Raw genomic sequence first — 19805 nt, 5'->3', positions numbered from 1 at the left:
CGAAATGGTGTAATTCTAATCATGAAATAATTAAAAGTCATCTAATTCCTTCCCCAATGCATTCAATGTAAATTAATACATCGACTGGCTCACAATACTAATCCGCCAGTAGTTTAGAGGTTCTTTAAGAAACACTAAATATACAATTCAATACCAAACATATTCTCGTGGACATACGGCACTGAAGCTCCAAATGTCTCTCCTTCACTGCGGATGTCTGCTTTATGAGCTATTAAACTGTAGCAGCAAGTATACATTTGCTCTTCCTGATCTTGTACTGTATAGTAAAAATAACACCTGCCAGTTATCTGACCACTAATTCTAATGCAGCGATTGCTGTCTGCTGTAAAAGTGCAATACTCAGACCACATCTTAACCACCACTCACCAGGACTCTAGCAGCCCTCACAAAAATATGTGTGGCACCAACAACTAAAGTAAAAGCCTGGACTTGAATGAGAAGCAATGCTTATTTGATGTTTAACAAATAAAGAAGTGAAATTTATTTAATTTTTGAAAATTTAATGGAGCTGTGAAAAATGTTCTACAAAAAATTGGTAACACCTAAAAAATCCAAAGTGAAACTAAAGTGAAATTTTAATTTGAATAAACTTTAAGTGTTACCAATTAGAGGTGCATTGGGTTTGGGCTTCCGTGGGACCCAATGCAAATCTTGCGGGAGCGGGCAGTTTCACCTCTGCCGTGGGCGGTATCGAATATCGTGCACATGCCTAATTTTTACAGCAATCATATTTAATGTCTGTTATTCTGGATGTTAATTTGAACGAATGTTTAGTCATAGCTTGTAAAAATGTGTGGACACAAACATTGCGGACATGGGCGGGTGTGGAACACGCAGGTTGTGGGCGGTCCTGGTCAGAAATTCAGGGTGCTTTCACATATATACTGTTTAGGTCGGCCCAAATGACGTGTTGCTCCGAGTACGGTTCGTTTGGGTCAGTGTGAACACAACAGCCGCACTCGGGTGCGCACTAAACGGCCGCTCCGAGACCGCTCTAAACAGGTGGTCTCGGAGCGGCTGTCGCCAAACTATGGGGTGACCCACCTGTGGTGTGAAAACTGCTGGACCTTGTGCCAAACCAAATACAGGAAGTTCTCCACATGTTTGAGCCACTGGGTTTCCGCCGTGACATGAGCCGGGTGTTATATTGTGAGTTAACAACAAACAAGCCAATCCTGGTCCATTGCAGAGATTCGCAGTCTCCTTTACGTTTGAGCTGATGATTTTATAAATGCATAGCTGTCCTCCGCACACAAATAGTGACAACACGGGCTTTTTAGCAAACGGCTCCATGAGAAAGGGCAGGCTTTAATAAAACAGCTACGCAATTTCACGTTAAAGCAAAGAAACTTCGCAAAGACGTGCATCGTTTATCTCCACATCTTGATAGCTGCGCTCTCCCTGTCAGGCTGGTTGTCGTGGAAACGTGGGGGTGGTCATGAGACGGTAAGAGCTGTCAGAGACCAATGACAGTGCTGACCATTGTCACATGGTGTACGGTGCGGCATTTCGAGGACAGTAAAAAAAAATATGTGAACACGGACCGCACTAACTGAAAAATGATACAATGTATTTTGGTGCGCTCCGAGGCCGCACCACGGTGCGCACCAACATATGGAAAAAAACACTGTCAGTGGGTGTGGGTTTAAGAAAACAGTCCCCTTAAAGGGATAGTTCACTCAAAAATGAAAATTCTGTCGTCATTTACTCAAATGTTCATATGAAATATCTTCTTTTGTGTTCATCATAACAAAGAAATGTATACAGGTTTGTAACAACATGAGAGTTAGTAAATGATGACAGAATTTTCATTTTTGGGTGAACTATCCCTTTAAGCATAAAGGTGTTACAGAATGCCATAGTCCCTGTATGGTTACATAAAGTAAGTTTCTTTGTATTGAAAAAGGTAAAAAGAAAACAAGACTTCCTAGTCCAGCATCTTCACAAGAGACCATGCTGTTTTCTTTAGCTACCTTTTAAGGTTAGACTAGCATCAAACTGACATAAACAAACTTAGAGTTTCTGTCTGCCTGAGGAACATACTGTAATTTTTTCCCTCCATCTGTATGTCTTCGAGTGGAAACGTGTGTGTAAAAGGACCTACTGACCTTGTTGGCATGCACTCTGCAGTCATTAATAAAGACGTTGGCAGTTCCTTTTGTAGACCAGTGCAGTTTTGTCAGGCCTGGCTGGAATTTCTTATTCAAGAAGCGGATCCTCTCCGAAAACAGTCCCATCTCTTCTGCATTTAGGGCCGTGATGATTCTGATAAACAGCGAACACAAAATCAATGAAGTGTGTCGGTGTTTGTGTTAAAGCTCTTTGCTGTTTTTCATCGTACTATAGGTCTTCCAGCCATTAACAAGTTTGTTTCTCGTAGCCATTTTCAGAAACAAGCAAGGCCATTTAAAAAACATAACAGAACAAGAGGGTGGTAAAAATGGATTAAAAAGCCTAAGTGGGTATGCTTTGCCAGCCGGGGCAAGTGGCCTGTTTGGCTTGTGCCGGGTTTAAGTGTTTATTCCAACTGGCATGTGTAGAATGCACTAAATGCAGCAACAATACGCACGGAGATGACTCACTATGTCCCTCTGAGAGCTACAATGAGTCCTCCAGTCTGAAGAGCGTGTGTGTGTATGAGCAGAGAGGCTTACGTGAGAGACGAGGAGGTTGTTATCCACTACAGAACATGAGTGTGAATTGTTTTGTTTAGTCATAGTGTGTATGTGTGTATTTATTTCAAGTATTTTTCTCCAGATTGAATATGCTAGTCTCGAATGGAAAAACTACATTTACCTGCAACCAAATATTTAGCTTGTTATCGTATTGATGGCTCAATCGGATTGAAAAGCCTTCATGTAAACACCTTAATCAATACAATCGAAGACAATCGTATTGAAAGAGGTGGTGTAGTCCGATAAGTGATGCGACCATCATGAGAAAAGTACAGTATGTAACGGCTTGAATCGTAGTAATTTCACAATCGGAGGCAAAAATACCTTGTGCAGATGCGCAGAACAATTGTGCTTAAGTTCACGTCTTATATTTATCTCTTATTTACGTATCACATGATTCTTGTCACAGAAACTTGAGGAGTATGGAAGAAAGTGTTTTAGGCAAGGCTTTGAACCGGTTAAAGGAACGAAAACGAAAACCGGAAACGTTTGATGTTTTGCAAGGAACAGAAACGAAACCAGAAACTTTCCAAAAATATATGTTCCGGAACAGAACCGTTAATTGAAAATAATGGTATCCGGTTAATACCGTTATTTTTTCCGTTCTTTGACAATATTTCTGTGCAATATGACTCGGTGAAGTTCACTTCCAGTCGTCGTTGACTCATCGGAGAAATGAGAAGCTTGCCACCAGCAAGTAGCCTACTCAAGCCCAAGCCTCTAATGTTCAATCATAAGAGGTAAATATTGTAGGCTACCAAGTATCACAAGATGTTGTTTTTTACTAATAAGTGGTGTAACGGATCGCAGTTGATCCGTGATCCGTACAGATCACGACCCACGGTTCGTCTCGCTTGCGATTCGCGGATTAATACGCAAATTTAAATAGGGTGAAAGTTTGATCATTTGCACGTATTTCAAAGGCTTGCAAATGTTAACACTTAAGTGATTTTAAACTATTTAACCACAAACAGGCACTAAAGTGAACAATTTTCTGTACGCACATGCGTTTGAATGTGTCTGGTTCAACTCCAATCAAACGTGATTATCCCTATGCCCTTCAAAGATCAGAACTCTTGATGTATAAAATACATTTGGTGAATAAAGCACTGAAAAACAACAGCATTTTCACTTTATGTGGAGCGACTGTTTATGCTGCATCTTCTTCCCGAAGCGCCGTTTGGAATTCGTCCTCCGTCTGTGTGTGCGCGTGTTTAAGTGCACTCAACAAATGTAAGCATGTCAGAATTACAGTTATGCCGCTTATATAATGTAGCCTTTTTTAATGTTTGATGGTAAGATAGCGACTTAAGTTTAATGTACTAATGATCAGCCTTCTTATTTGTATGTCCCACAGCTGACATGGAACGTTTTTAACTGGTTCAGGAACTTAATTTTTTTGTTCTAACCGGTTCAGGAACGTCAACTTTAGTGTTGAACCGAAAACCGAAAAACGTTAAAATACTGTTTTTGTTCGGAACGAACCAATTGGGAAAAAATTCTGGTTCAAAGCCCTGGTTTTGGTGTAGTGCTAAACTAGATACTTACAATTTCATAACAATTAATGTCTGCAGGTGGTTCTCACAAATTAGGTTTGTATGCACGTGCAATGCGACCTGACCTGTTATAGTCTTTGACCACTAGCAGAACATTTTCTTTCAGGTTAAGAAGTTCCTCCCTGCGCTGATGCACCTCTGTGACATAGTGAGGGATCTCAAACTGTAGCCGATCCCAGTAATGAATCTCGTTAATCATCTTTAACAGGTTCCTTAACAAACAAGCATAAAAACATTTAATAAGAGAGTTAATCTGCCATTGTATGTCTGTGTGTGTGCGTTAGTGTGATTGTGTACTTGTTAAAGTTGACATCCAGCAGGCCTGTCTTCTCCTGACAGCGGATCATGAGTGGTTGGTTGAGGCCGCCGAGACACTGTCTGTCCAGACTCTGACTCCAGTCTGTGAAAATCCTCCTGACCTTTTCATCCAGATTCCGACACAGCTGAGCGTAAGCCACGTGCACGCCCTCTTTACCACTGACATCAGGCAAGAAATTCGCGTTCTGGAGAACCTACACGACACATGCAGAAACAGATGTACCTGTATACAAACTAGAGCTGATGTAAGGGCAATCACTTAATATAATATTTTAAGATAACACTTTATATAGTCCACTTTAGATGTTTTATTAAAGAGCCCCTATTACCTTGCTAAAAGAACGTTTTTTTGTGTACCGTTTTTATCCAGACTAAAAGTCGCTCCGGAGTATAAGTCGCATCAATCAAAAATGCGTCATGAAGACGAAAAAACATATATATGTCGCAATGGACTACACGTCGTATTTATTTAGATTTTTTTTTACAAAATTCAAACCAAAGAACAGACATTTAATCTGGAAAGGCAAGTTATTCAACTAAACATTAGCACACAAAACAGCAGGCTGAATAGGTGTCCGTACGTTAACGTAACATTATCCATTATTGATACAATACACAGTAGCATACAGAACATACCTGGATGGCTAAATTAACAGAACAAGCCAACGAGAATCAAGTTCGCAGGCTCATCATTCCACAGCACTAAATCCATTGAATTACATAAATACAGGAGCAGCATATAGCAGACCCTTGCGGGTGTAGATGGTAATGTTGTCTCTTGGTCCATATATGTCAAAATTAATTCATACTGACTTACAAGTCGCGCCTGACTAAAAGTCGCAGGACCAGCCAAACTATGAAAAAAAGTGTGACTTATAGTCCGGAAAATATGGTATTTGGTGTAATGTGTTCACATTTATCAAAAAAAATACACAACTTTTCTCAACCATTCAACAGCCCTGTGGTACAATGGCAAATGAATGAGCATTAGATGACACGTGCTGTAGTTGCAAAGTTACTGTATAGTTCATGGGTCTTAACCAGGGGTCCGTGGCGGAACTGTAGGGGGTCCTCCAAATGATTTTTAATGACAAGCAGTTTTTTGTTGTTGTTAAAAATGTATAACATATGTACAAAATGTTCTGACCATTGTTCCCTTTAAATTGCACATGTGTGCGTCCGCGTGCAGTGGAAGTTTAGGCTGTGGACATAAACACATAAACAAAATATCTGAAGACAAGTGAAGTGCCCAATCAAAAACAGCAGTAGCAACGGAAAAAAAACTTTCTCTCTTAAAACACCTACATCATACAGGCATGTTTGTCTTTCTTTCGGAATGTAATTTTAGATGAGTGTGACTTTCTGTGTTCTCATCTACTATATTTCTGAACTTGGACGGCTGTTTAAAGCTGTTCAGTTTTTTTTATAGCTGTAAAGCACTAATTCGATAAGCAAATGATACTACACCGTGTCTGCTTTATAAACTGTGACAAAACTATTGCTTGCATTTAACAGCAATAAAACTCACGCGGTATGATGCAAGATTCATAGTCAGATTGAAATTTGGACAAATAATGCTTGTCAAACAAGTTGCCCCAAAAATGCTGCGGAGTCGTTGTGTGTTGTTCTCCTGAATCTCAAAAATACGTATTTGTAAAGCACTTAATAAAATGACCTGCTAATAACAGAATCTATACTTTATGTTTGCACTGACATCTTTTGCACAACCTCTTTCTCCACCAGTATAGACAGTCTTTGTGCCATCCATGATCAGTCATCTTCATAAACTGAAAGCTCATGTTCAGATTAATGTGTAATTGGCCATCTAAAAATTAAAACGTATTACACTGCTTAAAAAATTATAATTAAACTAAATCTACTTTAACAATAAAAGTAATACAGGGTTTCCCCCAGCGCATTTCAGTTCAGGCGGCCCGCCTAAGCTTCAAAACCCTACCGCCTTAACTAGGTCGTCCAAAAAAAAGTGCCATCAAGTGCATCTCTGAAAGACGCGGGACGCGCGCCACATGGCCGAAATGAGATAAAGACGTGGTCCGTCATGTCTGGAGGATAGCCAGTTGATAAAACGCGTGTCCGTGAGAACTGTAAGTGGGCTTATGTTTTGGGTTTATTTAAGCCTGTTATTGTATTCGTCTATGGATCTTGCATTTTTAAGTAAGTTAGCTGGGGATTTTGTTGTTTGAGCAACCTGCTAGCTAGGTTTCACGTGCCTGTTGAGTAGATATAAATGTTAAGAGCTCTTGCTCACTTTATTTGTGTGCATTATTTACATGCTACAGTAGGTACATTTCTTTAAGATAATGTAATTAATAGTGGGAAATAATCTGTTTTTACAATTTTTGCTCTATTTATCATTATTTGCAGACGTTTTACAGCACCTGCTTTGGTTTGTGTTTATTAACCCTTTAGTTTCACTTCATCACACAGCTATTCCCATTAGAGGTATCTGTTAAAAACATTTAATTAATTAATAATCTAGTATGTGTTCATTTTCTGTCATAGTTTCTTCAAAATTAAGTTTTATTTGAGTGTTTTAAATAAATATATTTTAATTGTCATCATGACACATATACCCAGTCATGACTCCAGTCTTTTTTAAATGATGGTAATATTAACGAGAAATTCCAATCTGGTTTTAAATCACGTCATAGTACGGAATCTGCACTTTTACGAGTCATGAATGATATCTTGTCCACCACTGACACAGGGCAATTTGTTGCATTGGTCTTGTTAGACCTTAGCTCCGCTTTTGATCTGGTTGATCACAATATTTTAATCTCTCGTCTCGAATCATGTATAGGCTTAAGGGGTACAGTTCTTGAATGGTTCCGCTCATACTTGTCTAACAGAAGCTTTTCTGTCCGCATTGGGCAACAGAGCTCATCCAAAAAGCAACTTGGATTTGGAGTTCCACAGGGCTCAATTCTTGGGCCAGAACTTTTCAAGCTGTATATGTTACCCCTGGGTTCAATTTTATCTAATCATGGGGTTTCATTTCACCTATATGCTGACGACACCCAAATTTACTTGCCTCTGAAGCGTGATGATATGTCTGCTTTAAAACCATTATTGGACTGTCTGGATGAACTTAAGAAATGGCTATCGAGCAATTTTTTAAGTTTAAATGAAAGCAAGACTGAAATTATCTTGTTTGGCCCAAATGATCGTGGTACGCATGCAGTTAACCTTCATTCACTATCATCAAACAGCACTAACTGTGTTCGGAACCTGGGAGTCTGGATTGACAACAATATTAAATTTGAAAAGCAGATAAGTGCTGTAGTAAAGTCCTGTTTCTTCCATCTCCGTTTATTAGCTAAGGTTAAGCCTTTTCTGCCTGGCAAGCACTTTGAGATAGCCATACATGCTTTCGTTACATCCAGATTGGACTACTGTAACTCCTTATATATCGGTATTTCTCAGAAATACATAAACCGTCTCCAAGCAGTCCAAAATGCAGCTGCTCGACTCCTCAAAGGTAAACGAAAATTTGACCATATTACACCTGTTCTGATCTCGCTTCATTGGCTACCGGTTAAATTTCGAATAGACTATAAAGTTTTACTTTTTGTTTTTAAGTCTCTACAAAACCAAGCTCCCCAGTACTTATCTGAACTGATCCATCCAGTCCCCCAGCCAAGATCACTTAGATCAGGTGATTCCAACTTACTATCTGTCCCTCAAACCAGGCTCAAAAATAGAGGTGACCGTGCTTTTGGAGTCTACGGACCGAAGCTATGGAATAGCCTACCTTTACACATCAGATCTGCCCAAACCCTGACACTTTTTAAAACTTCCTTAAAAACGTTCTTCTTCTCAAAAGCTTTTAATATTCCTTGATGTTCCTTTTTGATGTCCTGTGTTTCTCTCGTGTTGTATTTTTATTCCTTGCCTTGTTAAGCACTTTGGTCAACGTAAGTTGTTTTTAAAACGTGCTATACAAATAAAATTGTATTGTATTGTATTGTATACCCCGCCCCTTTGATTGCCACGCCATCTGCCCCGCTCACTCGTCCAACCCTTCCACCTTAACTAACAAATTTTCTGCGGGAAACCCTGTAATACACAGAAAATTATGCATAATAGTGGCAATGTACTGTCTTAAAGGGCACCTATTTCAATTTTCTGGTTAAAAACACATTATTTTCCACATGCTGTAAATTTTTTGAGTCACAGGATTTTACTCTCTTCCTGAAATGCATGGAGTTCTGTGTCCCTGATTGGCCAGCTAATCTGTACGTTGTGATTGGCCTGAATACCTCTAACGTCACCCGGAAATGTGACGCTCGTTACCATGTTTGAAAGATTCACGCACAATGCAATGCTAATGAGTGTGGTATACCTTTTTCCGCGTCCGGCTTGCGCAGCTTTTCAAGTATACTCGCCGCAGCTAAACGCGGATGGCTGCGTTTGACACTATACGCAATACAAATTATTTATTATTCAAATTATTACTCTACCATGCCAAATGCTGTATGTTTCCTTTGTATAATTGTTTGTAGTGGAGTGTCCTGTTTAAATATTTTCACGCGCATGCACTGTGGTGCGCGGACTGTATGCGAGGTCTCATATTTTGGCACGTACACGGACGGTCCGATCGGACAACCGCGGACCCTCCTGATGACGAAAATGACGTCATACAGACGTCCCTAGTATAATTTCGGCTTAACATGAGTTAACTTACAGGCTGAGTCCAAGCAGGAGGAATTATAATAATGTCGGTCTTGTCTACGTCAACAGGCCCAAGAAGTAAACTGTTGCCTACAATCCGTGTGTTTGTTGTAGTCCAAGAAAGAGATTTATGTTGGAGATGATATCTTGCGTCATCGTTTACTTTGGGGTTTGTACCTTTTACATATCGTTAACATTTACTAATTCACACTTACACACCAATGGAAATCTAAAACAGTGAATCGGAAGATAGGTGTTCTTTAACATAATATTGCTGTGTGACAATGTGTTTATTTCTATTTATAAAACAGTTAGTTCCAGTACTTGATTCTGATTGGTCAATAGTTGTGCTTAACTCTGATTTGCGATGTGCCTAATATGAAAAAGCAGCTTCTCTTACTGCTTACTTAAATATCTCTGTTACACATTAATTTTCAATGTGCGTTCACATCGCTCCGGCAAGCAGCGGCGTGGTGCATCTTGGACAGTGGGAGCATCAAGGAGAAGTCAGAAAATGGCAGCAACCAATCAGAAGGCGGAAACTCTTGCGGAAACCAATCAAAAGGCGGAAACCCTTAGAAGTCTTCCGCTTGAGAGGATTCCAGAGAATGCATTTGAGCGTCAGATCGTCCATTACTCTTTTTCTATAGCGTCATTGCCAGGGCAACCAGAGTGTTTTTTAAGCTCTTGCCAGAGGCAGCGTTAACATACAGTAAGGGGTCCTTGCCTCAAAAAACGTTGAAGACCCCTGGAATAGTTTGTAGAACGTCTAAAGTGAACTATCAAAATATTGAGTATAACTTCTTATAATTAATCACAAATATAATACTACATTTGAAAAAATCACCAAATGAATGTGCAAAATGTTCATGTGCTTTTGTGCTCCTTTGTACATAATCACACTAAATGAACTTAAACTGATGCCTCAAATGTGTACAGACGCAGAACAAGTTAAACCCACACCTAATCACTTACAAATAACATCTTGCAATCTTAAAACCTCACACACACAAGGTCACAAACTATTCAAAAACAAAGTACAACTACACTAAACACAGCGCACACAAAAACAAACCAAACAATTCTCATGTTGAAAATAGCTCGTATGTGGTAAAAGTGCAAACGATGGCCAATCAAACCCTCACATATGGCTGTCATTAAGATTTCTGCCTCCCTTTGTTTCTCCGTGGGCTGTTTCAGAACATAATTTGCGCGCAAATGCAGCATAATCATATCTGTGACCAATTTAAGGCTTATGCCTGTTCTTAATTGTGTTCTTAATTAAGGCGGAAAAATGAATTTAAACACAATGGAAAGGGCAGTGTGCTCTGTAAGCAAACAGAAGGGAGAGAAAAAAGGAGAAGAGGAGACAAAAAAAGAGAGAAAGCAAAGACGTAGGGTTAGTGAAATGGAAAACGACAGAAAGAAAGTGCGAGCGAGTATGTGGAGGCACAGCTGGCTTTAATAGCATTAGGGCCTATGTGGCTAGATTCTGGCTGGGTTCCAGGGCCTCTGCTGGGCCCCTCGCTGGCCTCTGACACTCAACCCTGCACTGAGCTCAACATGCTCCTCTATACAGAGAAGACCTCCTCGATGGAGTTAAGCTGCTCTATGTAATCCTTCTGGATTCACCTCGGCAGAAGTGTCAGACTGGAATCTGATTCGTTTGTCGTAATGCCCAGAAGAGCTCACCTACATGGGGTGAGGAGGAAAGGGTATGGCCTAGTGCATGCTGGGTATGGGCTGACTTGTGACCTTTCTATGGTCATATACTTTAGGCAATCTTTTGGAGCATCTTTCAGGATCCTGTGAAGCTTAAAAGGGACACTCCACTTATATGCTCATTTTCCAGCTCTCCTAGAGGTAAACATTTTATTTTTACAGTTTTGGAATCCATTTAGCCTATCTCCGGGTCTGGCGGTACCACTTTTAGCAAAGCCTAGCACAATCCAACATGGCTGCAGCAGGCGTAGTGATATTACGCACTGCCCGAAAATAGCCCCCTTGGTTACTTTCAATAGCAGGGCACTATTTCATTTGCCTACTGCAGCCATGTTACAGTGGCAAAGTCCTTGATTATTATGCCAGAATGAGAGTATAGTTCCTAGCCATTTTGGCCTAAAAAAATCACAACTTTAAATTTTCCGGCGGTCTTAGGACACGATGTAACTACAGAAGAGTCAAGTTTTAAATTGGAAAAATACCAAAACTCTTTTGATATTTTTTAGCGTGATTCCAATGGTCTAATAAGATTCAATGGATTGTGCTAAGCTAAGCTAAAAATGGTACTGCCAGACCCGGAGATCGGCTGAATGGATTCCAAAAATGATAAAAATCAAATGTTTAACTCTAGGGGAGCTGGAAAATTAGCATATTTTAAAAAAAAGTGGAGTTTCCCTTTAACCTTATACCATAATATATAAAAAAATATATATATATATATATAATATATATATATATATATATATATATATATATATATATATATATATATATATATATTCCATATTATGTTTATCTATATAATATCATTTATTCAATATTTCATTATTGTCCTGTTTTCTATTATTTCTTCCTTATATTTATAGCCTACGTGTTTGCTCTAAAACTATTATAAAACTATTATGTTTACATACAAATTAATTTGTATAGGCCTGTTTATATATTAATAACACTTTACATCATGTGTGTGTGTGTGTGCTATATTTATATTTTTATTAAGTATGTAAACATCATAATTTTAGAACTAACAGGAAGAAGACATAGGCTAAGCTATAAGGAAAAAAAGAAATAATAGAAAACGGATTGTGTCACTGATATTATTGACTCATTCAAATCTTTAATCTTTCTAAATAAATTATAAACGTAACGTGATAAAAACGCTATAAGAAACACATAGAAGGAACAGACTTCAACAGAACACCGAACATCTTTTCTAATTATTTTCTATTCTAATTATTTAAAGATTTCCAAATGTTTTCATCACTCCAATCTGTCCGTTTAAGGGCTTATTGCAACCATAAACACCTACTTTTTCTTCAAATGGTGTCTTCAACGACGGTATTCTATAAAAATGGAGATGGCATTTCTATTCTGACACTCAACAGCACAACAAAACATTTTCTAGTGAGTTTCACTTATGTCTAATTCATTTCCACTGTTTTTCTGCCATCACATTGTGCACGCAGCTTGCAGTGACGTGACTGTGACGTCTACTCGCAAAAGGTCTATTCTCTTCCCATCAGCAGAAGAACGGAGATTATCAAAGAGAAACATCATCCAATTTTGTTCAATATGAAGTTCACACACAGAAACTCACCTCCATAGGTCTTTCTATCTGCGTGTGGAGTGCGCGAGCCAGATGGGCCTGTCCTGCATATTGAGGCATTTCGGCAGGAGTGAGAGATGATATCCTGCACAACACTTTATTTACCAGACTCAGCTCATCATTAAACAGATTGTATACATCAACCATCTTCGTGTCAATGGTCCTCTTAATGGCCTGAGAGAAGGTGGAAAAGATAAAGAGAATAAGAAAGGACACACACATACTGCTTTATTATGATAAATATCCATATATAAGATGGAAATGCTTTTAGCATGATATAACATTACAAAAAAAGCGCGCGTGCAAGAACTTTAATGGAGCACACAGCCTTTTCTAGGCTGTTGTGAAATAGCCCACATACAGTTACAGTGCACTCCATTAATATTGGCACCCTTCGTAAATATGAGCAAAAGAAGGCTGTGAAAATGGGAAGTGGCTGTAAAAAAAGAAGCAGAAGCACTGAATATGCCCATTTCCACCATCTGGGCAATAACTAAAAAGTTCTAGTTTGGAGGGGATGATATGAATCAACCACAAAAAGGACGTGTGTCCATATTGTCTCAACACACTTTGAAAAGGGTGCTTTGAGTTGTTTGGAAGGGTTTCATCAAGAAAAAGCCTCTAGTCTCACCCAAAAACAAACTCAAACTTCTTGAGTTTGCCAGACACTCCTGGAACTTAAAATGGGACCTGGCTCTATGGTTGGATGAAACCAAAATAGAGCTTTTGGGCAATAAGCACAGAGAGGTAGCCATATGGAAAAATATCCCATGCCCACAGTTAAAAATGGTGGTGGGTCTTTAATGTTTTGTGCCTGTTTTTGTCCAGAGGATCTGGATATGCCAATACTAGAAGAGTGCACTTTATGCACACCAGTCACTTACATTTCTTTATACATTTTAGTCTGTAACTGCTTCTGTCACTGCTATTATAGTTTATAGTTTAAGTGTTAACTTATGACGAAGGTATGCATGCGTGTGCATGTAATTTCAAACACCTTCTGCAAAAATGCTGAGCTAATAAGAGCGAAAAGGAAGTGACATCACACATCTGCGTGTGGTCTGACCTGCAGTATTTGCAGTGTTCTGTAAGAGGAATGCTGGACTGGCAGTGTTACAGGGTTTATAGAGGGTGATTAAATTGTGTGAATTGAAGGCCAAGTATGCGTGTGTGTATTAAAAAGACCTCTCGTTCAGACAGGTGCTTAAACACGTCGAGCAGCTGGACTCCTTCTTCTACGCTTTTCACCGTCTCAAAGGCCGAGCTGATCAAATTCTGCATCATCACCTCCAGATCTTTTACTTCGGAGCGGAATCTAAAAACACACACAAAGAGGTGCAAAACGACAATGCATGTTTCAAACACAAATGAGTGCCCTCTATTCAAAGGCGAATTTAAAACACACGCATACACACACATACACATCCATAAATGGAGGCTGGTATTGATTTGGGTGCTCTCAATGTGCTGAGACACTATGAAACACCTGCCCCGACACAAGCACAGCTGTTTGTCTTGGCAACAACATCCCAACCCTATGACCTCCCTCAGCCCTAATCCATCACAGCAATCAGACCCACATATACACACTCGCTCACTTTCCCAAGGTCCAGCATTGCCTGGGGCTAAAGGCTGGAGAAGGTAGGGGGGTGGCAGTCTCTCGAGGCTGACGGTCCAGGTTTTCACACACATGCACGTGCAAGCACACACAAATACATACTGTAGCACTGTTGACTGGTCATGATGATATTCAGATAAGCAACAAAACTGCCTGCTGTCACCAACGCTTGTGAATGGCAATCTGGAATGCAGGACTTCTATACACGCACGCACACAGGGAGCACTAATTCTCTCCCCACTGCACATTAGGCAGAATATTTATGGATCAACATCTATATGATCCGATATGTGGGTCGATATGTGCATATTTATAAAGATATGCTAATATGACATGTATGGAAATCACCAGCAGGCCAATAGGCAGCTGGAAATAACACTCATAAATATAAATGAGGACAGGAAGGACTGGCACGCAAACTTACACCTTGTCCACATCGGATGTGTGTGACGAGCCGAAACAAAACAAAATCTCTCCCAATTGAAGCCGATTACTGATGGACGTTTCACTTTTACATTTAAATATAGTTACTCTATACCTAAAATAGAATGGCTGTATTTATACATATCACAAATGTAAAAATAACACAGACTTTTTTGCTAAAATGTTATTGTTATATATTTTGTTATATATTATATCAAAGCCTGTGACGTCTTTGTGCTGTGGCCTAATTTAGCCATCTTCTGTTTTTGAAAATGTTTAAATGATTAAAACATTTTAGTTATATGACCTATAAAGCTAGTTAAGCAAACATAATTTTTTAAATTTCAGTCAAGTTTTGTTCCAACTAAAAAACACCAATGCAGGCAACACTTTGGACACAACATTTCTGTGGAACTAGTTACTAATTGTTTGCTATGATTCTCAGAAACAGCTATTTTGACATGCATGCCTGCTATCAGTGGGTAAAAAGCGCGATGCGCATCACGTTTTGTTGTAAAATAATAGGCTAATATTATATAAGTAGACAACAAATACTATACACACTCTTCCAGCCTACAATAAAATTATAATGTAGTATTTGAAAAGTTTGGTTCCAAAACGCAATAAACCGCATTTAAAAAAATAGTTACCACCAAAATCAGTATTGTATCTGGTCAGTATTAACTCTTTCACCGCCAGCGTTTTTAAAAAAAGTTGCCAGCCAGCGCCAGCGTTTTTCATGATTTTTACCAAAGTTTAATGCCTTCCAGAAAATGTTCTTCTTTAAATAAATAAACATACAATATACCAAATGAAAGAACAGACCCTCTGCTTTCAAACAAAAAAAAACCGTTTCATCCTACCTTTAGTGGTTCTTTTGCAATCAGCTTTTGAATATGGGTAGGTTTTTGCAAAAACACCATATTTTGAGCAAAAAGCAAAAATAATTCCATTTTTGTGACGGACTTTTCATAGAGATCCCATCCAGAGCGATCTTTAAAACAGACACGGACATGCAGCAGCTTGCCATAGGGCAATACTTCCGGTTTTAAAAAGTTGCGGACTTGCGGACAGCCACCTGGTGGATAATAGCGGTATTGCGGAAAGACGGAAAATCTCGTCATTGGCGGGGAAGCGTTTTCTCTTAATTGACGAGATATCTCGTCAATGGCGGGGAAAGAGTTAAAAGTAATTTCTTAATTTTACGCAAAATCCGATATCCATTGTGTTATTCTGTCATCTTTTCTCCCTTTTTCCCCAAAACGCAATAAACGCCAGTCCTCCTTCTCTGCAGAATGCAAAAAATCCGCTCAACCAATCACAGCGCACCACACCACGCATTGTTAAAAATAATGACAGCGCTTTGAATACATACGGAATTCTAGTTTTCCTCATCTGCTTTGTACTTCGTCATCAACAAACAAACAAAAACTAAATAATACTTTTGATGGCATTGATAAACCTGTGGTGGTTTTCTGTGGCGGAGAAGAAACGTAAGCCATCAAAATCGAATAATTAACGCACTGGGGCGAAGAAAAAATGCTGGGTGTTGCTTGTACTCACACGACAGCATCAAGCTTCTGTCATGATAACACATTGACCACATGGGATCTTATGAAAAACGTTACATTATTTTACTCGAATTTAACGAAAATCGAACAGGATCGAAACATTTTACAGCTGATCGCTGTCAAAAACATTTAGGGTCAAATGTCCCAAGGATGACAGCAGCAATGTTATTAATATGACAAAGTTTTTTTTTTAATCAGTGTGTACCGGTAGTCAACTGAATGAATATAACATGGCAAAGATGAATGCACATTTATAAATTGATTCAATAGATTTATAGCATTTTGAAAAAAACAACTTGTCATGGATTTATTTATTTTTTATAAAAAAAAATTTGAAAATCAAATTATGGATTTGAATTTTTTATGTTATTATAACCTAAAGATGCTATGTAAAAGTTTGTAACAGAAAATAGTGCTTTTCATCTTGTCACTTTCTTGGTAAAGAAAACACATTTTTTCCCAAATTAGTCAAAATAGATTTATAAGGTTTTGGAACCAAACTCTCCATTTGCAAGGTATGTTAATGTTCTCTTAATAATTGTTTTTAACAATTTGCTGTGCTGCAGCATGTCGACATAAACATGTTGATTAACAGGAAGTGAATTATTGGTGGGAGTGAAAGTAGTGCATTAAATTTGGGGTGGGGCCCGGAGTGGCCAGTCAGATGTCAGGGGGGTCCAGTGCCACCCCGGACACCCTCTGGCTCCACCCCTGATTAAGTGCCACATGGACAAAGATTTTATGAGCTCAATTGTAGCTCTTGTAAAACCAAACTAACTTATTTCACAGAATCTCTCTCTCGCACCTGGTGTAGCCATCATGCCAAGATGTGTTTCTGACGTCCAGGATGTCCTTAACAGAGCCCAGGACCTGCAGGTTCTTTTCAAAGGTTGCCTCTATGTTCAACAGGTTCTGAGTGACCTCCAACCCCTGACGCCCAGCAAAGCAAGGCAACTGTGCCTGCTCGCCCTCCTCACGGCGAGCAAACTGCTGCTGGCACTCACACACCTGAGAAACAGAGGGAGAGAGACGTATATAAACCCGAGAGTTAAAGAACGTGATTATAAAAACATGAGAAGTGAAACAAGGAGCACATACTGTAGTCATAACACTTAATATAAATACAATCAACGCTATATCACGAGAATTTGTACAGTACATATTTTACGAGTTGGCTAATTCTTATTAATTCATACGACTACATTGGTAAGTTTTGGTACAATTTGCCTTGACCCCTGTGCGGTGGGGTTAGGGGTTCGGTTTCGCTGTTGTTTTTATATGAGAATCATATAATTTTGCACGAACTTAGTATGAATTGATACGAATAAGCCACCTCGTAAAATATGTACAATTTCTCATGAGATCAGGCTGAAACAAGAAGTTAAAAATAAAATAAATTAAAAATACATTTCTCAGCATAGACAGGAAAGCTGTGAATATATATGAATTACTAAGGATTCATTGGGGTTTTTGCATGTTAGCAATGTCAGATTCACAAATGATTCATTCGTTTGAGTCAAGTCTCCTGAATGATTGATTCAGTCCAACTGATTTGAAAAACCTTTTGTAATCATTCAACATTATTGAATGACTTCAGGAGTTAACCCCTAAAACTTTGCAGACCCACCGATTGGTTCAAAACTACTGTACATCAAATTAAAAAAAGATGTGGAACAAAAAGTTTTCTGTAAAATTAAACAATTGTTATCAATTTACTCCAGACTATGTGTGTAGATGACTCCTTTAAATTTAGGCATGCCCAATTGTGCACAAACTTTAATTTTACTGCAGAGCATAAATAAACGGTGAAGTGGGAACAACGATGATGACTCAAAAGAACCAGTGAACAAACAAAAAGATTCATTTAAATGAACCACCCAAACACTGTATGTCTTTGCAACTGTAATGTGTAACATCATTTCTTGTGTTTGCTCACCTCTATCAGATCTTTGCATCTCTGCACAAAGGCCTCCACAAGAGCAAATATGCTGGTCTCACTGAGCAACCAACCTTGGGAAGAATGCCTAACCATAGAAAGAAAGAGAATTAAAAAAGGAGAATCTTTCCTCCCTAACACTTTTATTACTAAAGAGCAGAACTCTATAGACAGGAGAGAAAAATGAGAAAGTTTGCTGTGTCACTATTCCCTCGTGAAAATTTTTCACATTTCTCATGACACGCAAGCAAAACAAAACAACAGCAGTTTCTGGCTGCCACCCGGAGAGGCCGGGGATCAGGTCAGAAATGATCTGTCATAGGCATAATTGCATCCGCCAAAGTTCCATATCAGTCGGCGTGGCGTTCCTCAGATTGCTTTTCACACCTCATTCTTTTACTGATGGAAAGGTAATCCTCAATGCCGCTCACAGACAAACACCTTTAGTGGGCCAGAAAGGAAGTCAGGGTCATGGGGAGGGGAAAAGAGAGGGAGCGTGAGAGAAATATTCAGAGAAAGCAAGGGGGACTTTATTACAGAATGGATGTGAAAACACACGTAAAGCGAGTGCATTAGTCACAAAGAGAGACCAGATGCATAGTCTGGGTTTTAGTGGTCTTTTCTCAGAAACTCCACATAAAAGTTGATGTCATGATACATTAAATTCATCATTTGAAAGAATCTGTTTCCCAGTGTCTTGGTATTTCTTTTATGCACAGCCTCTACGATAAAATACATTTTTGAAAGGATCCGAGGTATGAAACACACATTTTCATCATTCCTACTATTTTGATTCATGCAAAAAAGAAGAAAAAAACGCAGTATGTATTAGTAAATAGGAAAAAATGCCTAGCATAACGACTAAATGCGATTTTCGTCTAATGGTTATAGCACGGATATCAGATTCATCAGAGTGGAGGATATGATATTAAATTGAAATGCGGTGCCAAGCATTACCGATTGTGATTCGAAAACACATCAAAATTACAGTGAGCAGTTCGCTCACCAGCAGTCCGTTCACTTGAATCATTTACAGGACCACCCAGCACGGGGATCTTAACTTTATCTTTTAAATCCTTAATCAGCAGTTAGCCCGTGTTATTCGAAAGGAACAGAGCTGTACCAGTCTGCTCAGTTGACTGCTAAACACTTAATATCACCGTGAATTGTGGTCAGTTTGACAGCTATGCCCTTTAACCACAGGGATAAACGAGAAATAAGAATGTTTTGGCATGTGAAAGAGCGTAAATCCGTCCAAATTGGTGGGTAATTAAAGTAGGGCTTATGGAGCCCCTCTCATGGGTAGGTGGGGGGCATAATTATGCTTCAGTACACGAGTGTCATGCAAACGAAAGACAGTGAGGCTCAGCCAGGACGACAACTTTTGTACAACTACAGTAAGAGAGACACTGGATAGCAAACGAACATATACAAAAATGGTATAGGGAAAACAAAAAGAGAGAAAGAGAGAGAGACAGAGAGAGAGAGAGAGAGAGAGAGTAAAGAAGACATTCCAGAGGTGCAGATCTCTCACAAGGTCATTGTTGGGCCTTTAGTGATAAATGTACTGTCTCAACATACAGAAGGACACAGAGGTGAATGTCAGACATAAGCCATAACAGAGATTACAGACGATAAGCTATCGTTATGTTTATTCTCTTGCACAT

At 39.1% G+C, this 19805-nt stretch overlaps 1 protein-coding gene across 1 annotated transcript in view; it reads right to left on the bottom strand.

The window, feature by feature from the left end:
• LOC135730614 (dynein axonemal heavy chain 2-like) overlaps positions 1 to 19805 on the bottom strand; it is a 78823-nt gene that overhangs the window by 13650 nt on the left and 45368 nt on the right. The window contains exons 9-15 of the mRNA XM_065248514.1: positions 18139 to 18226; positions 17008 to 17210; positions 13776 to 13905; positions 12582 to 12764; positions 4550 to 4764; positions 4318 to 4464; positions 2130 to 2286 (exon numbers count right to left, since the gene is read on the bottom strand). Coding sequence (XP_065104586.1) covers positions 2130 to 2286; positions 4318 to 4464; positions 4550 to 4764; positions 12582 to 12764; positions 13776 to 13905; positions 17008 to 17210; positions 18139 to 18226 — 1123 coding nt within the window. The remainder of the gene's footprint in view (positions 1 to 2129; positions 2287 to 4317; positions 4465 to 4549; positions 4765 to 12581; positions 12765 to 13775; positions 13906 to 17007; positions 17211 to 18138; positions 18227 to 19805) is intronic.

This window comes from Paramisgurnus dabryanus, chromosome 2 (genome assembly GCF_030506205.2).
Source record: "Paramisgurnus dabryanus chromosome 2, PD_genome_1.1, whole genome shotgun sequence".
Lineage (NCBI taxonomy): Eukaryota > Metazoa > Chordata > Actinopteri > Cypriniformes > Cobitidae > Paramisgurnus > Paramisgurnus dabryanus.
Note: the sequence above shows the minus strand (reverse complement) of the source record. Positions and strands in the feature narration are given on the sequence as shown.